Source organism: Procambarus clarkii, chromosome 74 (genome assembly GCF_040958095.1).
Source record: "Procambarus clarkii isolate CNS0578487 chromosome 74, FALCON_Pclarkii_2.0, whole genome shotgun sequence".
NCBI classification, from domain to species: Eukaryota; Metazoa; Arthropoda; class Malacostraca; order Decapoda; family Cambaridae; genus Procambarus; species Procambarus clarkii.
Window position 1 is genome coordinate 10,996,201 of NC_091223.1, and position 22,008 is coordinate 11,018,208.

The window sequence follows — 22,008 nt, forward strand, 5'->3', positions numbered from 1 at the left end:
CACTGTGCTACACTGTTCCCACCTTCAACACCACACTGTGCTACACTGTTCCCACCATCAACACCACACTGTGCTACACTGTTCCCACCTTCAACACCACACTGTGCTACACTGTTCCCACCATCAACACCACACTGTGCTACACTGTTCCCACCTTCAACACCACACTGTGCTACGCTGTTCCCACCATCAACACCACACTGTGCTACACTGTTCCCACCTTCATCACCACACTGTGCTTACACTGTTCCCACCATCAACACCACACTGTGCTACACTGTTCCCACCATCAACACCACACTGTGCTACGCTGTTCCCACCATCAACACCACACTGTGCTACACTGTTCCCACCTTCAACACCACACTGTGCTACACTGTTCCCACCATCAACACCACACTGTGCTACACTGTTCCCACCTTCAACACCACACTGTGCTACACTGTTCCCACCTTCAACACCACACTGTGCTACACTGTTCCCACCTTCAACACTACACTGTGCTACACTGTTCCCACCTTCAACACCACACTGTGCTACACTGTTCCCACCTTCAACACCACACTGTGCTACACTGTTCCCACCTTCAACACTACACTGTGCTACACTGTTCCCACCATCAACACCACACTGTGCTACACTGTTCCCACCATCAACACCACACTGTGCTACACTGTTCCCACCTTCAACACCACACTGTGCTACACTGTTCCCACCTTCAACACCACACTGTGCTACACTGTTCCCACCATCAACACCACACTGTGCTACACTGTTCCCACCATCAACACTACACTGTGCTACACTGTTCCCACCATCAACACCACACTGTGCTACACTGTTCCCACCTTCAACACTACACTGTGCTACACTGTTCCCACCATCAACACCACACTGTGCTACACTGTTCCCACCATCAACACTACACTGTCTGTGTTTTACCATTTAATGAAGCTAGTTAATTTAACTTCATTAAGAATAATTTTATAGTTAATTGACTATACTTTACTACAAGATTTATTGTCCTATACTGATTATATAATGTATAATTACTCCTATATAATGTATAATTACTCCTCCCATTAGGCTTCACTATAAGATATTTGAGCAGTTATATATATAATTCTGCTATGATTAAAATCCCAACAATTTTTACAATGACATTATTCCTACCCAATTTTGTTACTACTCTTTGTGTTCATCAACTATTTTCAGTAAACTTTTTGTGTTCATCAACTATTTTCAGTAAACTTTTTGTGTTCATCAACTATTTTCAGTAAACTTTTTGTGTTCATCAACTATTTTCAGTAAACTTTTTGTGTTCATCAACTATTTTCAGTAAACTTTTTGTGTTCATCAACTATTTTCAGTAAACTTTTTGTGTTCATCAACTATTTTCAGTAAACTTTTTGTGTTCATCAACTATTTTCAGTAAACCTTTTGTGTTCATCAACTATTTTCAGTAAACTTTTTGTGTTCATCAACTATTTTCAGTAAACTTTTTGTGTTCATCAACTATTTTCAGTAAACTTTGGTGTTCATCAACTATATTCAGTAAACTTTTGTGTTCATCAACTATTTTCAGTAAACTTTTTGTGTTCATCAATTATTTTCAGTAAACTTTTTGTGTTCATCAACTATTTTCAGTAAACTTTTTGTGTTCATCAACTATTTTCAGTAAACGTTTGTGTTCATCAACTATTTTCAGTAAACTTTTGTGTTCATCAACTATTTTCAGTAAACTTTTTGTGTTCGTCAACTATTTTCAGTAAACTTTTGTGTTCATCAACTATTTTCAGTAAACTTTTGTGTTCATCAACTATTTTCAGTAAACTTTTGTGTTCATCAACTATATTCAGTAAACTTTTGTGTTCATCAACTATTTTCAGTAAACTTTGGTGTTCATCAATTATTTTCAGTAAACAAGGGCGTCTCTCCAACACGTGATCAGTTGGAAACATTGCAATATATTAGATAAACACCGCTGGCTACATTGTTACTCACCCAGAGGAATCACACCAACGTAATGCATATCAATTGAAACATCAACAGGAGCTCTGAGGGGATTCGAACCTGCGACCGAGAGAATCCCAGCCACTTACCACTGCACCAAACTGACTTAATGTCATGCAGCCGAATTTCTCCTGAAACTACTTCCCGTGACTGTAGTAGACATTTGGTTGTATGACTTTTTATCAAGTCAGGGGTGGTCCAGTGGTTATATAGCGGCTGGGAGTCTCTGGGTCGCGGGTTCGAATCACCTCAGAGCTCCAGTTGATTTTCTTCTTATTATTATTATTATCGTTACCACTGCTACCAACCTGACCTCTTACACAGTTCGTCGCTTTTCGCTCGTATGCGTCATTAAGACTAAAAAGTGTCATACTAGCGGCTGGCGAAATTGACGTACTGTCCCGTTTTCTGTTTTGGGTCCTCTGGCTTAGGTTAGGAGAGACCACTTTAAATTGACCGTTTTCTTCACTTTGAGAAACCTTAGGAGGACGGACTGTGTTATTCTACAGGCCGCTAGTTTGTAATCACAGCCTTCCTGCCTTAGATCACAGCCTTCCTGCCTTAGATCACAGCCTTCCTGCCTTAGATCACAGCCTTCCTGCCTTAGATCACAGCCTTCCTGCCTTAGATCACAGCCTTCCTGTCTTAGATCACAGCCTTCCTGCCTTAGATCACTACCTTCCTGCCTTAGATCACTGCCTTCCTGCCTTAGATCACAGCCTTCCTGCCTTAGATCACAGCCTTCCTGCCTTAGATCACAGCCTTCCTGCCTTAGATCACAGCCTTCCTGCCTTAGATCACAGCCTTCCTGTCTTAGATCACTGCCTTCCTGCCTTAGATCACAGCCTTCCTGTCTTAGATCACAGCCTTCCTGTCTTAGATCACAGCCTTCCTGTCTTAGATCACAGCCTTCCTGTCTTAGATCACTGCCTTCCTGCCTTAGATCACTGCCTTCCTGTCTTAGATCACAGCCTTCCTGCCTTAGATCACACACAGCCTTCCTGCCTTAGATCACAGCCTTCCTGCCTTTGATCACAGCCTTCCTGCCTTAGATCACTGCCTTCCTGCCTTAGATCACTGCCTTCCTGCCTTAGATCACAGCCTTCCTGCCTTAGATCACAGCCTTCCTGCCTTAGATCACAGCCTTCCTGCCTTAGATCACAGCCTTCCTGCCTTAGATCACTGCCTTCCTGCCTTAGATCACAGCCTTCCTGCCTTAGATCACTGCCTTCCTGCCTTAGATCACAGCCTTCCTGCCTTAGATCACTGCCTTCCTGTCTTAGATCACAGCCTTCCTGCCTTAGATCACACACAGCCTTCCTGCCTTAGATCACTGCCTTCCTGCCTTAGATCACTGCCTTCCTGCCTTAGATCACAGCCTTCCTGCCTTAGATCACAGCCTTCCTGCCTTAGATCACAGCCTTCCTGCCTTAGATCACTGCCTTCCTGTCTTAGATCACAGCCTTCCTGTCTTAGATCACAGCCTTTCTGCCTTAGATCACTGCCTTTCTGCCTTAGATCACAGCCTTCCTGCCTTAGATCACTGCCTTCCTGCCTTAGATCACTGCCTTCCTGTCTTAGATCACAGCCTTTCTGCCTTAGATCACTGCCTTTCTGCCTTAGATCACTGCCTTCCTGCCTTAGATCACAGCCTTCCTGCCTTAGATCACTGCCTTCCTGCCTTAGATCACAGCCTTCCTGCCTTAGATCACAGCCTTCCTGCCTTAGATCACAGCCTTCCTGCCTTAGATCACAGCCTTCCTGCCTTAGATCACAGCCTTCCTGCCTTAGATCACAGCCTTCCTGCCTTAGATCACTGCCTTCCTGCCTTAGATCACAGCCTTCCTGCCTTAGATCACAGCCTTCCTGCCTTAGATCACTACCTTCCTGCCTTAGATCACTACCTTCCTGCCTTAGATCACAGCCTTCCTGCCTTAGATCACAGCCTTCCTGCCTTAGATCACAGCCTTCCTGCCTTAGATCACTGCCTTCCTGCCTTAGATCACTGCCTTTCTGCCTTAGATCACAGCCTTCCTGTCTTAGATCACAGCCTTCCTGCCTTAGATCACAGCCTTCCTGTCTTAGATCACAGCCTTCCTGTCTTAGATCACAGCCTTCCTGTCTTAGATCACTGCCTTCCTGTCTTAGATCACAGCCTTCCTGCCTTAGATCACACACAGCCTTCCTGCCTTAGATCACAGCCTTCCTGCCTTTGATCACAGCCTTTCTGCCTTAGATCACAGCCTTCCTGCCTTAGATCACAGCCTTCCTGCCTTAGATCACTGCCTTCCTGCCTTAGATCACAGCCTTTCTGCCTTAGATCACAGCCTTTCTGCCTTAGATCACAGCCTTCCTGCCTTAGATCACAGCCTTCCTGCCTTAGATCACAGCCTTCCTGCCTTAGATCACAGCCTTCCTGCCTTAGATCACAGCCTTCCTGCCTTAGATCACTGCCTTCCTGTCATGGGGAGGGGAAAGAATTGCTTGCTTGGCCATCTGTGCGGACAATTGAGAAATATTTCTGAAGCTTGCGTCCAAAGGATATAAGGAATAGACTTGCGTGTTCTATCCCTGCTGAGCCCACTGGAACTCCTCCTGAGGGTCAGCAATGTGGTCTTGCTTTTTCCACAGAGCACTGTCCCCTCCGGTTCATCGGTTGGGATATAGAGCCGAGGCAAATATAATTGGTTGCAATATCCGCGGCACTGGAAGCTGTCTGCTGCGGATTGTGTGGGTAATTGCATCGTATTTCAATGTTGCCACTGAGCTGGTTGTGGTTCGAGGGGTAGCACATATATTTTATGGCGCTAGCGCCTGAACGGCTCTGCTGATTTGAATGATGTGACCTTCAGCGTCACATCACTGAATGATGTGACTTTCGGCGTCACATCACTGAATGATGTGACCTTCAGCGTCACATCACTGAATGATGTGACTTTCGGCGTCACATCACTGAATGATGTGACTTTCAGCGTCACATCACTGAATGATGTGACTTTCAGCGTCACATCACTGAATGATGTGACTTTCGGCGTCACATCACTGAATGATATGTGACTTTCAGTGTCACATCACTGAATGATATGTGACTTTCAGTGTCACATCACTGAATGATATGTGACTTTCAGTGTCACATCACTGAATGATATGTGACTTTCAGTGTCACATCACTGAATGATGTGACTTTCAGTGTTTCATCACTGAATGATGTGACTTTCAGTGTCACATCACTGAATGATATGTGACTTTCAGCGTCACATCACTGAATGATATGTGACTTTCGGCGTCACGTCACTGAATGATGTGACTTTCAGCGTCACATCACTGAATGATGTGACTTTCAGTGTCACATCACTGAATGATATGTGACTTTCAGTGTCACATCACTGAATGATGTGACTTTCAGCGTCACATCACTGAATGATGTGACTTTCAGTGTCACATCACTGAATGATGTGACTTTCAGCGTCACATCACTGAATGATATGTGACTTTCAGCGTCACATCACTGAATGATGTGACTTTCAGTGTCACATCACTGAATGATGTGACTTTCAGTGTCACATCACTGAATGGTGTGACTTTCAGTGTCACATCACTGAATGATGTGACTTTCATTGTCACATCACTGAATGGTGTGACTTTCAGCGTCACATCACTGAATGATGTGACTTTCATTGTCACATCACTGAATGGTGTGACTTTCAGCGTCACATCACTGAATGATGTGACTTTCAGCGTCACATCACTGAATGATGTGACTTTCAGCGTCACATCACTGAATGATGTGACTTTCAGCGTCACATCACTGAATGATGTGACTTTCAGTGTCACATCACTGAATGATGTGACTTTCAGCGTCACATCACTGAATGATGTGACTTTCAGTGTCACATCACTGAATGATGTGACTTTCAGCGTCACATCACTGAATGATGTGACTTTCAGTGTCACATCACTGAATGATGTGACTTTCAGCGTCACATCACTGAATGATGTGACTTTCAGCGTCACATCACTGAATGATGTGACTTTCAGCGTCACATCACTGAATGATGTGACTTTCAGCGTCACATCACTGAATGATGTGACTTTCAGTGTCACACCACTGAATGATGTGACTTTCAGTGTCACATCACTGAATGATATGTGACTTTCAGTGTCACATCACTGAATGATATGTGACTTTCAGCGTCACATCACTGAATGATGTGACTTTCAGTGTCACATCACTGAATGATATGTGACTTTCAGTGTCACATCACTGAATGATGTGACTTTCAGTGTCACATCACTGAATGATGTGACTTTCAGTGTCACATCACTGAATGATATGTGACTTTCAGTGTCACATCACTGAATGATATGTGACTTTCAGTGTCACATCACTGAATGATGTGACTTTCAGCGTCACATCACTGAATGATATGTGACTTTCAGTGTCACATCACTGAATGATGTGACTTTCAGCGTCACATCACTGAATGATGTGACTTTCAGCGTCACATCACTGAATGATGTGACTTTCAGCGTCACATCACTGAATGATGTGACTTTCAGCGTCACATCACTGAATGATGTGACTTTGTGTCACATCACTGAATGATGTGATGTGACTCACGCAATATTGAGATGGTAAGATAATATGAATGAGACGTAATATCAACTAATAATCATATCATGAGGCTATGCAAGTTTTCACACACACACTGAGCTTCATACATCAACAGCTGCTAGTGCCGCCCCGGATCAGGGTACAGCTCAAGACACAGCTCACTCAACATTGATCTGACTGTCAAAAGACTGTCAATGGGTGTCAATAAACCGTCTCTCTGTGACAGTTCATAATTCCAAATATCCCGCGCTGGATTGTTCTGTATTCTTCACTGATTGGTTGTTTTGTTCTCTCCTCTATACCTGCTACACCATATATATATATATATATATATATGTATATATATATATATATATATATATATATATATATATATATATATATGACAATGTCAGACCACGGAGGAAAATGAAACAGGAATTTCCTTAAGTACTTTCGTATTTAATAGTACATCTTCAGAAGGGTTGACCCTTCTGAAGATGTACTATTAAATACGAAAGTATTTAAGGAAATTCCTGTTTTAATTCTTCCTACGTGGTCTGATACTGTCATATTTTTCATCACGTTTTAATTTTCGTGATTCACACACACACACACACACACAAATGTCAGACCAATCCTGGAGTATGCAGCCCCAGCATGGAGTCCATATCTAGTCAAGGATAAGACTAAACTGGAAAAGGTTCAAAGGTTTCCCACCAGACTAGTACCCGAGCTGAGAGGTATGAGCTACGAGGAGAGACTGTGGGAAACCTCACTTTGTTGGAAAACAGAAGAGTTAGGGGGGACATGATCACCACATTCAAGATTCTCAAGGGAATCGACAGGGTTGATAAAGACAGGCTATTTAACACAAGGGGCACACGCACTAGGGGACACAGGTGGAAACTGTGTGCCCAAATGAGCCATAGAGATATTAGAAAGACCTTTTTTAGTGTCAGAGTGGTTGACAAATGGAATGCATTAGGAAGTGATGTGGTGGAGGCTGACTCCATACACAGTTTCAAGTGTAGATGTGATAGAGGCCAGTAGGCTCAGGAACCTGTACACCTGTTGATTGACGGTTGAGAGGCGGGACCAAAGAACCAGAGCTCAACCCCCGCAAGCACAACTAGGTGAGTACAACTAGGTGAGTACACACACACACACAAAGAGATCTAGGGGTGGTTCTAGATACAAAACTATCACCTAGGACCACATAAAGAATATTGTGCGAGGAGCCTATGCCACGCTTTCTAACTACAGAATTGCTTTTAAATACATGGATGGCGATATACTAAAGAAATTGTTCACAACTTTTGTTAGGCCAAAGCTAGAATATGCAGCGGTTGTGTGGTGCCCATATCTTAAGAAGCACATCAACAAACTGGAAAAGGTGCAAAGACATGCTACTAAGTGGCTCCCAGAACTGAAGGGCAAGAGCTACGAGGAGAGGTTAGAGGCATTAAATATGCCAAAACTAGAAGACAGAAGAAAAAGAGGTGATATGATCACTATATTACAAAATAGTAACTGGAATTGATAAAATTGATAGGGAAGATTTCCTGAGACCTGGAACTTTAAGAACAAGAGGTCATAGATTTAAACTAGCTAAACACAGATGCCGAAGAAATATAAGAAAATTCACTTTCGCAAACAGAGTGGTAGACGGTTGGAACAAGTTAGGGGAGAAGGTGGTGGAGGCCAAGACCGTCAGTAGTTTCAAAGCGTTATATGACAAAGAGTGCTGGGAAGACGGGACACCACGAGCGTAGCTCTCATCCTGTAACTACACTTAGGTAATTACACACACACACACACACACACACACACGCACGCACGCACACGCACGCACACACACACACACACACACACACACACACACACACGCACGCACGCACGCACACACACACGCACGCACGCACACACACACACGCACACACACACACACACACACACACACACACACACACACACAAGGGAAGCCGGTGGCCGAGCGGACAACACGCTGCACACGTGATCCTGTGGTCCCGGGTTCGATCCCAGGCGCCGGCGAGAAACGATGGGCAGAGTTTCGTTCACCCTATACCCCTGTTACCTAGCAGTAAATAGGTACCTGAGAGTTAGTCAGCTGTCACGGGCTGCTTCCTGGGGTGTGTGTGTGTGTGGTGGGGGGGGGGGGGGGAGAAAAAAGTAGTAGTAGAAACAGTTGCTTGACAGTTGAGAGGCGGGCCGGAAGAGCAGAGCTCAACCCCCGCAAGCACAATTAGGTGAATATATATATATATATATATATATATATATATATATATATATATATATATATATATATATATATAATCTATTTAATCTTTGATACAAAAAATGATTTACATATTGGGTACAAAGATGGTTATCATAAGTTGTCGAGTTCCTCCAGCTCCTCAGATGGCGGGCAGGAACCCTGGATGCAGTGTGCATTTCACCTCTGTATCGCCACGCTGAGGCGCTGGAAAAGGAAGCTGGTAGCTCTAGGGTCCCTTGTTTCAATTAGCCTAGAACCCAGTTCCATAAAAATAACTGGTGGTACTCTTACCCCAGGCGCCGAGTGTCTCAGTAGCAATGGGGACAAAATTGTAGTGGTGATCCAGTTCTCTGTACTTACGGGATTTGGCTGCTTCCCTGTGGGTGGCAGCGCCACCTGGTTGTGCAACACTGAGGTCAATGTAGGTGTTAGCCAGGGTTGATACGCACGTGTAGTCCCATACCAACTGCTTGCCATTCTTCCAGGGGTTCACCGTGATACCATCCGGGCGACCAATAAGAGCATCAGAGTTACGGGGCGTTAGGTAACGGGGCTCTCTTTCAGCTGGGCATCCAGCTGTGGTGAGGCTCCTCTTGATGATGATGTTAACTTCACTGTGCCTCGAGTGCCATCCCCCTGTGCTTTGGCAGAGTAGGCCATGGTGGCCGTACCTGTCGGCCACCACCTCGCCGCAAATACACCTATATCTGGTGTGGATTGGGGCAGCAAGGCGGAGGGCCACAGCAATTCGGAGGGCGTGTGGTGTGAGACGCGTGCCAGTTGCCGACATTGGGGTTGCTAACAGGAAATCCCCTGCATGTGGGGCTGCTACTGCTGTGAGGCGAGCAATGTCGTGTTGTGTTGTTGCAGCACCCAGGCACTCTGCAGCAACTTGGTCTACAATGGGGCCATCCCAGCTGGATTGCTTGTGGGATTTTGAGGATGGTGGTTGAGGTGATTGGCCTGCACGAGAGGCCCACTCTGTGGCACAGCGTGTAAAATTAGGATCATGTACACCTGCCAGCTGATGTTAGTAGGCAGATAGAATTTCCTTCACAAGGTCGTCGGATGCCGAGGAGGTGGACAGGATGGCTGATACAGCGATTTGCGTTGCTGTTCGAATCCCTCAACCCACCCCCCCCCACCTTCCCCACCACCCATCCCCCCCACCTTCCCCACCACCCATCCCCCCCACCTTCCCCACCATCCATACCTCTCCTCCAACTTTGTATGACTTGCTAACAATTTTTAAGGAACTGGTAATCGAAAAGCAATTTTTTTCAAGAAGGGTTTTATGAATTTCAGCCGTTTATAATTACGATATTATCGACCCGAGATAAAGTAGTTTATCATATAAGTGTCTCCCTCACTACTCTCACCCAGTGTTTCCCTAACTACTCTCACCCAGTGTTTCCCTCACTACTCTCACCCAGTGTCTCCCTCACTACTCTCACCCAGTGTCTCCCTCACTACTCTCACCCAGTGTCTCCCTCACTACTCTCACCCAATGTTTCCCTCACTACTCTCACCCAGTGTTTCCCTCACTACTCTCACCCAGTGTCTCCCTCACTACTCTCACCCAGTGTCTCCCTCACTACTCTCACTCAGTGTCTCCCTCACTACTCTCACTCAGTGTCTCCCTAACTACTCTCACCCAGTGTCTCCCTCACTACTCTCCCTCACTACTCTCACTCAGTGTCTCCCTAACTACTCTCACCCAGTGTCTCCCTCACTACTCTCACCCAGTGTCTCCCTCACTACTCTCACTCAATGTCTCACTCACTACTCTCACTCAGTGTCTCACTCACTACTCTCACCCAGTGTCTCCCTCACTACTCTCCCTAACTACTCTCACCCAGTGTCTCCCTAACTACTCTCACCCAGTGTCTCCCTCACTACTCTCACCCAGTGTCTCCCTCACTACTCTCACCCAGTGTCTCCCTCACTACTCTCACCCAGTGTCTCCCTCACTACTCTCACCCAGTGTCTCCCTAACTACTCTCACCCAGTGTCTCCCTCACTACTCTCACCCAGTGTCTCCCTCACTACTCTCACTCAGTGTCTCCCTAACTACTCTCACCCAGTGTCTCCCTCACTACTCTCCCTCACTACTCTCACTCAGTGTCTCCCTCACTACTCTCACTCAGTGTCTCCCTCACTACTCTCACCCAGTGTCTCCCTCACTACTCTCCCTCACTACTCTCACTCAGTGTCTCCCTCACTACTCTCACTCAGTGTCTCCCTCACTACTCTCACCCAGTGTCTCCCTCACTACTCTCACTCAGTGTCTCACTCAGTGTCTCCCTCACTACTCTCACTCAGTGTCTCCCTCACTACTCTCACTCAGTGTCTCACTCAGTGTCTCCCTCACTACTCTCACTCAGTGTCTCCCTCACTACTCTCACTCAGTGTCTCCCTCACTACTCTCCCTCACTACTCTCACCCAGTGTCTCCCTCACTACTCTCACTCAGTGTCTCCCTAACTACTCTCACCCAGTGTCTCCCTCACTACTCTCACTCAGTGTCTCCCTCACTACTCTCACGCAGTGTCTCCCTCACTACTCTCACCCAGTGTCTCCCCTCACTACTCTCACTCAGTGTCTCCCTCACTACTCTCCCTCACTACTCTCACCCAGTGTCTCCCTCACTACTCTCACTCAGTGTCTCCCTAACTACTCTCACCCAGTGTCTCCCTCACTACTCTCACTCAGTGTCTCCCTCACTACTCTCACCCAGTGTCTCCCTCACTACTCTCACCCAGTGTCTCCCCTCACTACTCTCACTCAGTGTCTCCCTCACTACTCTCACTCAGTGTCTCCCTCACTACTCTCACTCAGTGTCTCCCTCACTACTCTCACCCAGTGTCTCCCCTCACTACTCTCACTCAGTGTCTCCCTCACTACTCTCACCCAGTGTCTCCCTCACTACTCTCCCTCACTACTCTCACTCAGTGTCTCCCTCACTACTCTCACTCAGTGTCTCCCTCACTACTCTCACCCAGTGTCTCCCTCACTACTCTCCCTCACTACTCTCACTCAGTGTCTCCCTCACTACTCTCACTCAGTGTCTCCCTCACTACTCTCACCCAGTGTCTCCCTCACTACTCTCACTCAGTGTCTCCCTCACTACTCTCACTCAGTGTCTCACTCAGTGTCTCCCTCACTACTCTCACTCAGTGTCTCACTCAGTGTCTCCCTCACTACTCTCACTCAGTGTCTCCCTCACTACTCTCACTCAGTGTCTCCCTCACTACTCTCCCTCACTACTCTCACCCAGTGTCTCCCTCACTACTCTCACTCAGTGTCTCCCTAACTACTCTCACCCAGTGTCTCCCTCATTACTCTCCCTCACTACTCTCACTCAGTGTCTCCCTCACTACTCTCACCCAGTGTCTCCCTCACTACTCTCACCCAGTGTCTCCCCTCACTACTCTCACTCAGTGTCTCCCTCACTACTCTCACTCAGTGTCTCCCTCACTACTCTCACTCAGTGTCTCCCTCACTACTCTCACCCAGTGTCTCCCCTCACTACTCTCACTCAGTGTCTCCCTCACTACTCTCACTCAGTGTCTCCCTCACTACTCTCACTCAGTGTCTCCCTCACTACTCTCACTCAGTGTCTCCCTCACTACTCTCACCCTGTGTCTCCCTCACTACTCTCACTCAGTGTCTCCCTCACTACTCTCACCCAGTGTCTCCCTCACTACTCTCCCTCACTACTCTCACTCAGTGTCTCCCTCACTACTCTCACCCAGTGTCTCCCTCACTACTCTCACCCAGTGTCTCCCCTCACTACTCTCACCCAGTGTCTCCCTCACTACTCTCACTCTGTGTCTCCCTCACTACTCTCACCCAGTGTCTTCCTCACTACTCTCACCCAGTGTCTCCCTCACTACTCTCACTCAGTGTCTCACTCAGTGTCTCCCTCACTACTCTCACTCAGTGTCTCCCTAACTACTCTCACCCAGTGTCTCCCTCACTACTCTCACCCAGTGTCTCCCTCACTACTCTCATCCAGTGTCTCACTCAGTGTCTCCCTCACTACTCTCACTCAGTGTCTCCCTCACTACTCTCACTCAGTGTCTCACTCAGTGTCTCCCTCACTACTCTCACTCAGTGTCTCCCTCACTACTCTCACTCAGTGTTTCACTCAGTGTCTCCCTCACTACTCTCACCCAGTGTCTCCCTCACTACTCTCACCCAGTGTCTGCCTCACTACTCTCACCCAGTGTCTCCCTCACTACTCTCACCCAGTGTCTCCCTCACTACTCTCCCTCACTACTCTCACTCAGTGTCTCCCTCACTACTCTCACCCAGTGTCTCCCTCACTACTCTCACTCAGTGTCTCCCTAACTACTCTCACCCAGTGTCTCCCTCACTACTCTCCCTCACTACTCTCACCCAGTGTCTCCCTAACTACTCTCACCCAGTGTCTCCCTCACTACTCTCCCTCACTACTCTCACTCAGTGTCTCCCTCACTACTCTCACCCAGTGTCTCCCTCACTACTCTCACCCAGTGTCTCCCTCACTACTCTCACTCAGTGTCTCCCTCACTACTCTCCCTCACTACTCTCACCCAGTGTCTCCCTCACTACTCTCCCTCACTACTCTCACCCAGTGTCTCCCTCACTACTCTCACTCAGTGTCTCCCTAACTACTCTCACCCAGTGTCTCCCTCATTACTCTCCCTCACTACTCTCACTCAGTGTCTCCCTAACTACTCTCACCCAGTGTCTCCCTCACTACTCTCACCCAGTGTCTCCCTCACTACTCTCACTCAGTGTCTCCCTCACTACTCTCACCCAGTGTCTCCCTCACTACTCTCCCTCACTACTCTCACTCAGTGTCTCCCTCACTACTCTCACCCAGTGTCTCCCTCACTACTCTCACCCAGTGTCTCCCTCACTACTCTCACCCAGTGTCTCCCTCACTACTCTCACCCAGTGTCTCCCTCACTACTCTCACTCAGTGTCTCCCTCACTACTCTCACCCAGTGTCTCCCTCACTACTCTCACCCAGTGTTTCCCTCACTACTCTCACCCAGTGTCTCCCTCACTACTCTCACTCAGTGTCTCCCTCACTACTCTCACCCAGTGTCTCCCTCACTACTCTCACCCAGTGTCTCCCTCACTACTCTCACCCAGTGTTTCCCTCACTACTCTCACCCAGTGTTTCCCTCACTACTCTCACTCAGTGTCTCCCTCACTACTCTCCCTCACTACTCTCACTCAGTGTCTCCCTCACTACTCTCCCTCACTACTCTCACTCAGTGTCTCCCTCACTACTCTCCCTCACTACTCTCCCTCACTACTCTCACCCAGTGTCTCCCTCACTACTCTCACTCAGTGTCTCCCTCACTACTCTCACTCAGTGTCTCCCTCACTACTCTCACCCAGTGTCTCCCTCACTACTCTCACCCAGTGTTTCCCTCACTACTCTCACTCAGTGTCTCCCTCACTACTCTCACTCAGTGTCTCCCTCACTACTCTCCCTCACTACTCTCACCCAGTGTCTCCCTCACTACTCTCACTCAGTGTCTCCCTCACTACTCTCACTCAGTGTCTCCCTCACTACTCTCACCCAGTGTCTCCCTCACTACTCTCACTCAGTGTCTCCCTCACTACTCTCACTCAGTGTCTCCCTCACTACTCTCACCCAGTGTCTCCCTCACTACTCTCACTCAGTGTCTCCCTCACTACTCTCCCTCACTACTCTCACTCAGTGTCTCCCTCACTACTCTCACCCAGTGTCTCCCTCACTACTCTCACTCAGTGTCTCCCTCACTACTCTCCCTCACTACTCTCACTCAGTGTCTCCCTCACTACTCTCACTCAGTGTCTCCCTCACTACTCTCACCCAGTGTCTCCCTCACTACTCTCACCTAGTGTCTCCCTCACTACTCTCCCTCACTACTCTCACCTAGTGTCTCCCTCACTACTCTCACTCAGTGTCTCCCTCACTACTCTCACCCAGTGTCTCCCTCACTACTCTCCCTCACTACTCTCACTCAGTGTCTCCCTCACTACTCTCACCCAGTGTCTCCCTCACTACTCTCACCCAGTGTCTCCCTCACTACTCTCACCCAGTGTCTCCCTCACTACTCTCACCCAGTGTCTCCCTCACTACTCTCACTCAGTGTCTCCCTCACTACTCTCACCCAGTGTCTCCCTCACTACTCTCACCCAGTGTTTCCCTCACTACTCTCACCCAGTGTCTCCCTCACTACTCTCACTCAGTGTCTCCCTCACTACTCTCACCCAGTGTCTCCCTCACTACTCTCACCCAGTGTCTCCCTCACTACTCTCACCCAGTGTTTCCCTCACTACTCTCACTCAGTGTCTCCCTCACTACTCTCCCTCACTACTCTCACTCAGTGTCTCCCTCACTACTCTCCCTCACTACTCTCACTCAGTGTCTCCCTCACTACTCTCCCTCACTACTCTCCCTCACTACTCTCACCCAGTGTCTCCCTCACTACTCTCACTCAGTGTCTCCCTCACTACTCTCACTCAGTGTCTCCCTCACTACTCTCACCCAGTGTCTCCCTCACTACTCTCACCCAGTGTTTCCCTCACTACTCTCACTCAGTGTCTCCCTCACTACTCTCCCTCACTACTCTCACTCAGTGTCTCCCTCACTACTCTCCCTCACTACTCTCACCCAGTGTCTCCCTCACTACTCTCACTCAGTGTCTCCCTCACTACTCTCACTCAGTGTCTCCCTCACTACTCTCACCCAGTGTCTCCCTCACTACTCTCACTCAGTGTCTCCCTCACTACTCTCACTCAGTGTCTCCCTCACTACTCTCACCCAGTGTCTCCCTCACTACTCTCACTCAGTGTCTCCCTCACTACTCTCCCTCACTACTCTCACTCAGTGTCTCCCTCACTACTCTCACCCAGTGTCTCCCTCACTACTCTCACTCAGTGTCTCCCTCACTACTCTCCCTCACTACTCTCACTCAGTGTCTCCCTCACTACTCTCACTCAGTGTCTCCCTCACTACTCTCACCCAGTGTCTCCCTCACTACTCTCACCTAGTGTCTCCCTCACTACTCTCCCTCACTACTCTCACCTAGTGTCTCCCTCAGTACTCTCCCTCACTACTCTCACTCAGTGTTTCCCTCATTACTCTCCCTCACTACTCTCACTCAGTGTTTCCCTCATTACTCTCCCTCACTACTCTCACTCAGTGTCTCCCTCACTAATCTCACTCAGTGTCTCCCTCACTACTCTCACTCAGTGTCTCCCTCACTACTCTCACCCAGTGTCTCCCTCACTACTCTCACTCAGTGTCTCCCTCACTACTCTCCCTCACTACTCTCACCCAGTGTCTCCCTCACTACTCTCACCCAGTGTCTCCCTCACTACTCTCAGTGTCTCCCTCACTACTCTCACTCAGTGTCTCCCTCACTACTCTCACCCAGTGTCTCCCTCACTACTCTCACCCAGTGTCTCCCTCACTACTCTCACCCAGTGTCTCCCTCACTACTCTCACTCAGTGTCTCCCTCACTACTCTCACCCAGTGTCTCCCCTCACTACTCTCACTCAGTGTCTCCCTCACTACTCTCACTCAGTGTCTCCCTCACTACTCTCACTCAGTGTCTCCCTCACTACTCTCACTCAGTGTCTCCCTCACTACTCTCACTCAGTGTCTCCCTAACTACTCTCACTCAGTGTCTCCCTCACTACTCTCCCTCACTACTCTCACCCAGTGTCTCCCTCACTACTCTCACCCAGTGTCTCCCTCACTACTCTCACTCAGTGTCTCCCTCACTACTCTCACCCAGTGTCTCCCCTCACTACTCTCAGTGTCTCCCTCACTACTCTCACTCAGTGTCTCCCTCACTACTCTCACCCAGTGTCTCCCTCACTACTCTCACCAGTGTCTCCCCTCACTACTCTCACCCAGTGTCTCCCTCACTACTCTCACTCAGTGTCTCCCTCACTACTCTCCCTCACTACTCTCACTCAGTGTCTCCCTCACTACTCTCACTCAGTGTCTCCCTCACTACTCTGCTGACACCCTCTGCTGACACCCCTCTGCTGACACCCCTCTGCTGACACCTCTCTGCTAACACACCTCTGCTGACACCCTCTGCTGACACCCTCTGCTGACACCCTCTGCTGACACCCCTCTGCTGACACCCCTCTGCTGACACACCTCTGCTGACACACCTCTGCTGACACCCCTCTGCTGACACCCCTCTGCTGACACCCCTCTGCTGACACCCCTCTGCTGACACACCTCTGCTGACACCCCTCTGCTGACACACCTCTGCTGACACCCCTCTGCTGACACCCCTCTGCTGACACCTCTGCTGACACCTCTGCTGACACCCTCTGCTGACACCCCTCTGCTGACACACCTCTGCTGACACCCTCTGCTGACACCCCTCTGCTGACACCCTCTGCTGACACCCTCTGCTGACACCCTCTGCTGACACCCCTCTGCTGACACCCCTCTGCTGACACCCTCTGCTGACACCCTCTGCTGACACACCTCTGCTGACACCCTCTGCTGACACCCTTTGCTGACACACCTCTGCTGACACCCTCTGTTGACACACCTCTGCTGACACCCCTCTGCTGACACCCTCTGCTGACACCCTCTGCTGACACCCCTCTGCTGACACCCTCTGCTGACATCCTCTGCTGACACCCCTCTGCTGACACCCCTCTGCTGACACCCTCTGCTGACACCTCTGCTGACACCCCTCTGCTGACACACCTGCTGACACCCCTCTGCTGACACCTCTGCTGACACACCTCTGCTGACACCCCTCTGCTGACACCCCTCTGCTGACACCCCTCTGCTGACACCCCTCTGCTGACACCTCTGCTGACACCCCTCTGCTGACACCCCTCTGCTGACACCCCTCTGCTGACACCCCTCTGCTGACACCCTCTGCTGACACACCTCTGCTGACACCCTTCTGCTGACACCCCTCTGCTGACACCCCTTTGCTGACACCCCTTTGCTGACACCCTTCTGCTGACACTCCTCTGCTGACACCCCTCTGCTGACACCTCTGCTGACACCCCTCTGCTGACACACCTCTGCTGACACCCCTCTGCTGACACCTCTCTGCTGACACCTCTCTGCTGATACGTCTGCTGACACCCCTCTGCTGACACCACCTCTGCTGACACACCTCTGCTGACACACCTCTGCTGACACCTCTGCTGACACCCCTCTGCTGACACACCTCTGCTGACACCCTCTGCTGACACACCTCTGCTGACACCCCTCTGCTGACACCCCTCTGCTGACACACCTCTGCTGACACACCTCTGGTGACACCCCTCTGGTGACACCCCTCTGCTGACACACCTCTGCTGACACCCCTCTGGTGACACCTCTGCTTCAGCAGTCAGTCCTCTCCCTCTTGACTCGTTCCATATACACAAGTGCTCAGCCAATCAAATTATTGCTACGTCACTGCCGCCCTCTTGCCTCTCTCCTATTGGCTGATGGTGACATCATCCATCTCTGTTGACCAATCCACACACTAGAAAGTGAAGCGACGACGACGTTTCGGTCCGTCCTGGACCATTCTCATGTCGATTGTGGCCTGGGAATGGTCCAGGACGGACCGAAATGTCGTCGTCCCTTCACTTTCTAGTGTGTTGTCTGGTCAACATATTTCAGCCACCGAGTATATCACTCAAGTATACCTCCAGGGACAGTTAGGAGTATGGGATGGGCTGATCTCCCAGGGTGTATGGGATAGGGTGATCTCCCAGGGTGTATGGGATAGGGTGATCTCCCAGGGTGTATGGGATGGGGGTTATCTCCCAGGGTGTATGGGATAGGGTGATCTCCCAGGGTGTATGGGATGGGGGTTATCTCCCAGGGTGTATGGGATAGGGGGTGATCTCCCAGGGTGTATGGGATGCGATGATCTCCCAGGGTGTATGGGATAGGGTGATCTCCCAGGGTGTATGTGATGGGGAGATCTCCCAGGGTGTATCGGATGGGGAGATCTCCCAGGGTGTATGGGATGGGTGATGATCTCCCAGGGTGTATGGGATGGGGGCTGGTCTCCCAAGGTGTATGGGATGGGGGCTGGTCTCCCAGGGTGTATGGGTGTATGGGATGGGTGTAATAAGCCAATTAGGTTGTTAATTCTACATATATTTTAAACTGTTATTCAGTCTTTGAATTCTCCAAATTTGTTATCAATTTTTTTGTGTGTGTTCAGTCCATCCACATGTTTTGGTAGTAGCTATAGTAACGATGAGGCCCATAGTATAATACCGACGTACATATACCATAGTACATATATACATGAGTTCATATACCAATAGTATACATATACCGACGTACAACGCAATTAGAAAGTAGAAATCGGCACTATTGAGTTGGACAAACCGGAAATCTATTTTCGACTTACGTTACAAAGTCAAACTAACCTAACCTAACCTTCCCAGGCCTACTATACGATATATGAAGCCTAATATAGTATATATGTGCGCTATATTAGGGCCTAGGAATATTTAAGTTTGCTTTTTAACTTCATTTTTGTCCGATTCCTTATGACATTGAATAGTACAAAGTTCCACTATCTTATTGCTTAGAACGTCAACATTTGTACTATGGCGCTCATAGTTTACACAAACTACTATCTACACAGGAGGATGGGTTGGTGTGTTAGGCTTAAGGCCAACCACCCTCTGGGGTCTGTTAAAGCCTTATTGAACTTATTGACCATCAGTAAGTATACTTTTGTCCTGATCATTGTCCTGGACTAAATTATAAGTACAGCTCTCTGTATATATATCTTGTTGCTAGAGCATCCAGTGGTGGCTCTATAGAGCATCTAGTGGTGGTACTAGAGCATCCAGTGGTGGCACTATAGAGCATCCAGTGGTACTATAGCGCATCCAATGGTGGCACTATAGAGCATCTAGTGGTGGCACTATAGAGCATCTAGTGGTGGCACTATAGAGCATCTAGTGGTGGCCCTATAGAGCATCCAGTGGTGGTATTATAGAGCATCCAGTGGTGGTACTATAGAGCATCTAGTGGTGGCCCTATAGAGCATCCAGTGGTGGCACTATAGAGCATCCAGTGGTGGCCTGTAGAGCATCCAATGGTGGTACTATAGAGCATCCAATGGTGGCACTATAGAGCATCTAGTGGTGGCCCTATAGAGCATCTAGTGGTGGCCCTATAGAGCATCCAGTGGTGGTACTATAGAACATCCAATGGTGGCCCTATAGAGTATCTAGTGGTGGCACTATAGAGCATCCAGTGGTGGCCTGTAGAGCATCCAGTGGTGGCACTATAGAGCATCCAGTGGTGGCACTATAGAGCATCCAGTGGTGGCCTGTAGAGCATCCAGTGGTAGCCCTATAGAGTATCTAGTGGTGGCACTTATAGAGCATCCAGTGGATGGCCTATAGAGCATCCAAGTGGTGGCACTATAGAGCATCCAGTGGTGGCCTGTAGAGCATTCAGTGGTGGCCTGTAGAGCATCCAGTGGTGGCCTGTAGAGCATCCAGTGGTGGCCTGTAGAGCATCCAGTGGTGGCCCTATAGAGCATCCAGTGGTGGCACTAGAGCATCCAGTGGTGGCACTAGAGCATCCAGTGGTGGCACTAGAGCATCTAGTGGTGCCACTATAGAGCATACAGTGGTGGCACTAGATCAACCAGAGGTGCCACTATAGAGCTTCCAGTGGTGGCCACTATAGAGCATCCAGTCGTGGCACTATAGCAGTGGTGGCATTAGAGCAGTGGTGGCCCTATAGCAGTGTTAGCACTAGAGCAGTGGGTGGCACTAGAGCAGTGGTGGCACTAGAGCAGTGGTGGCACTATAGCTGTGGGTGGCACTAGAGCAGTGGTGGCACTATAGCTGTGGGTGGCACTTGAGCAGTGGTGGCACTATAGCTGTGGGTGGCACTAGAGCAGTGGGTGGCACTAGAGCAGTGGGTGGCACTAGAGCAGTGGGTGGCACTATAGCTGTGGGTGGCACTTGAGCAGTGGTGGCACTTTGAGCAGTGGTGGCACTATAGCTGTGGGTGGCACTAGATCAGTGGTGGCACTAGAGCAGTGGGTGGCACTAGAGCAGTGGGTGGCACTATAGCTGTGGGTGGCACTTGAGCAGTGGTGGCACTTTGAGCAGTGGTGGCACTATAGCTGTGGGTGGCACTAGATCAGTGGTGGCACTAGAGCAGTGGGTGGCACTAGAGCTGTGGGTGGCACTAGAGCAGTGGTGGCACTATAGCTGTGGGTGGCACTTGAGCAGTGGTGGCACTATAGCTGTGGGTGGCACTAGAGCAGTGGGTGGCACTAGAGCAGTGGGTGGCACTATAGCTGTGGGTGGCACTAGAGCAGTGGTGGCACTAGAGCAGTGGGTGGCACTAGAGCAGTGGTGGCACTAGAGCAGTGGGTGGCACTAGAGCAGTGGGTGGCACTAGAGCAGTGGTGGCACTAGAGCAGTGGTGGCACTAAAGCTGTGGTGGCACTAGAGCAGTGGTGGCACTAGAGCCTTTGACATCCTGGTGAAAGGTTGGCCCGCGGAAGAGAAGTGCTTATACATGGGGCATCCATAGTGCCAGTCCGGGAATAATGGCCTCAATTATGCTGGGGACGGAAGGGACGCCTGGCACCTTAGAATTCGCTGAAAGCTTAACGGCGCCGCCCCTTACCACGGCCCGAGCCTATCCCCTATCCCACCCCTGACCTCCCTCCTGTCCCCCACCCAGCTACTAGCCTCCACACCCTCGCCCTCTACTCCTCCTAGAGCAGTGCCCTTGGCTCCCCCAGTAATCATTAAGAGAAGTACTATGCTAACTGGATAATCACGGCTTTAATGGTAAGAACTCCACTCATCTTCCCTGTCTCAGCCTTCGTTATCACTTGGTATCTCTCTAGGACAGATTACACCCGGGATTGTCATTTAGTTTAGTTTCCACTATTGCAATTACGTCAGGAGCTGCTTTACTAACACTTTTCTTTTATTTCCCCTGCTTTATTGCATGTGTGTGTGTGTGTGTGTGTGTGTGTGTGTGTGTGTGTGTGTGTGTGTGTGTGTGTGTGTGTGTGTGTGTGTGTAGGAACATAATTATATATGTTATTTATGACATAATCGACAACCTGCTATGCCACAC

The 22,008-nt window shown here is 49.2% G+C and overlaps 2 protein-coding genes across 12 annotated transcripts in view; one reads left to right on the forward strand and one right to left on the reverse strand.

The window, feature by feature from the left end:
* Nucleotides 1-22,008, forward strand: part of LOC123767372 (uncharacterized) — a 648,238-nt gene that overhangs the window by 93,746 nt on the left and 532,484 nt on the right. The window lies entirely within an intron of this gene.
* LOC123751831 (adhesive plaque matrix protein-like) overlaps nt 5,482-22,008 on the reverse strand; it is a 42,698-nt gene continuing 26,171 nt past the window's right edge. The window contains exon 2 of the mRNA XM_069313153.1: nt 5,482-6,151. Coding sequence (XP_069169254.1) covers nt 5,482-6,151 — 670 coding nt within the window. The remainder of the gene's footprint in view (nt 6,152-22,008) is intronic.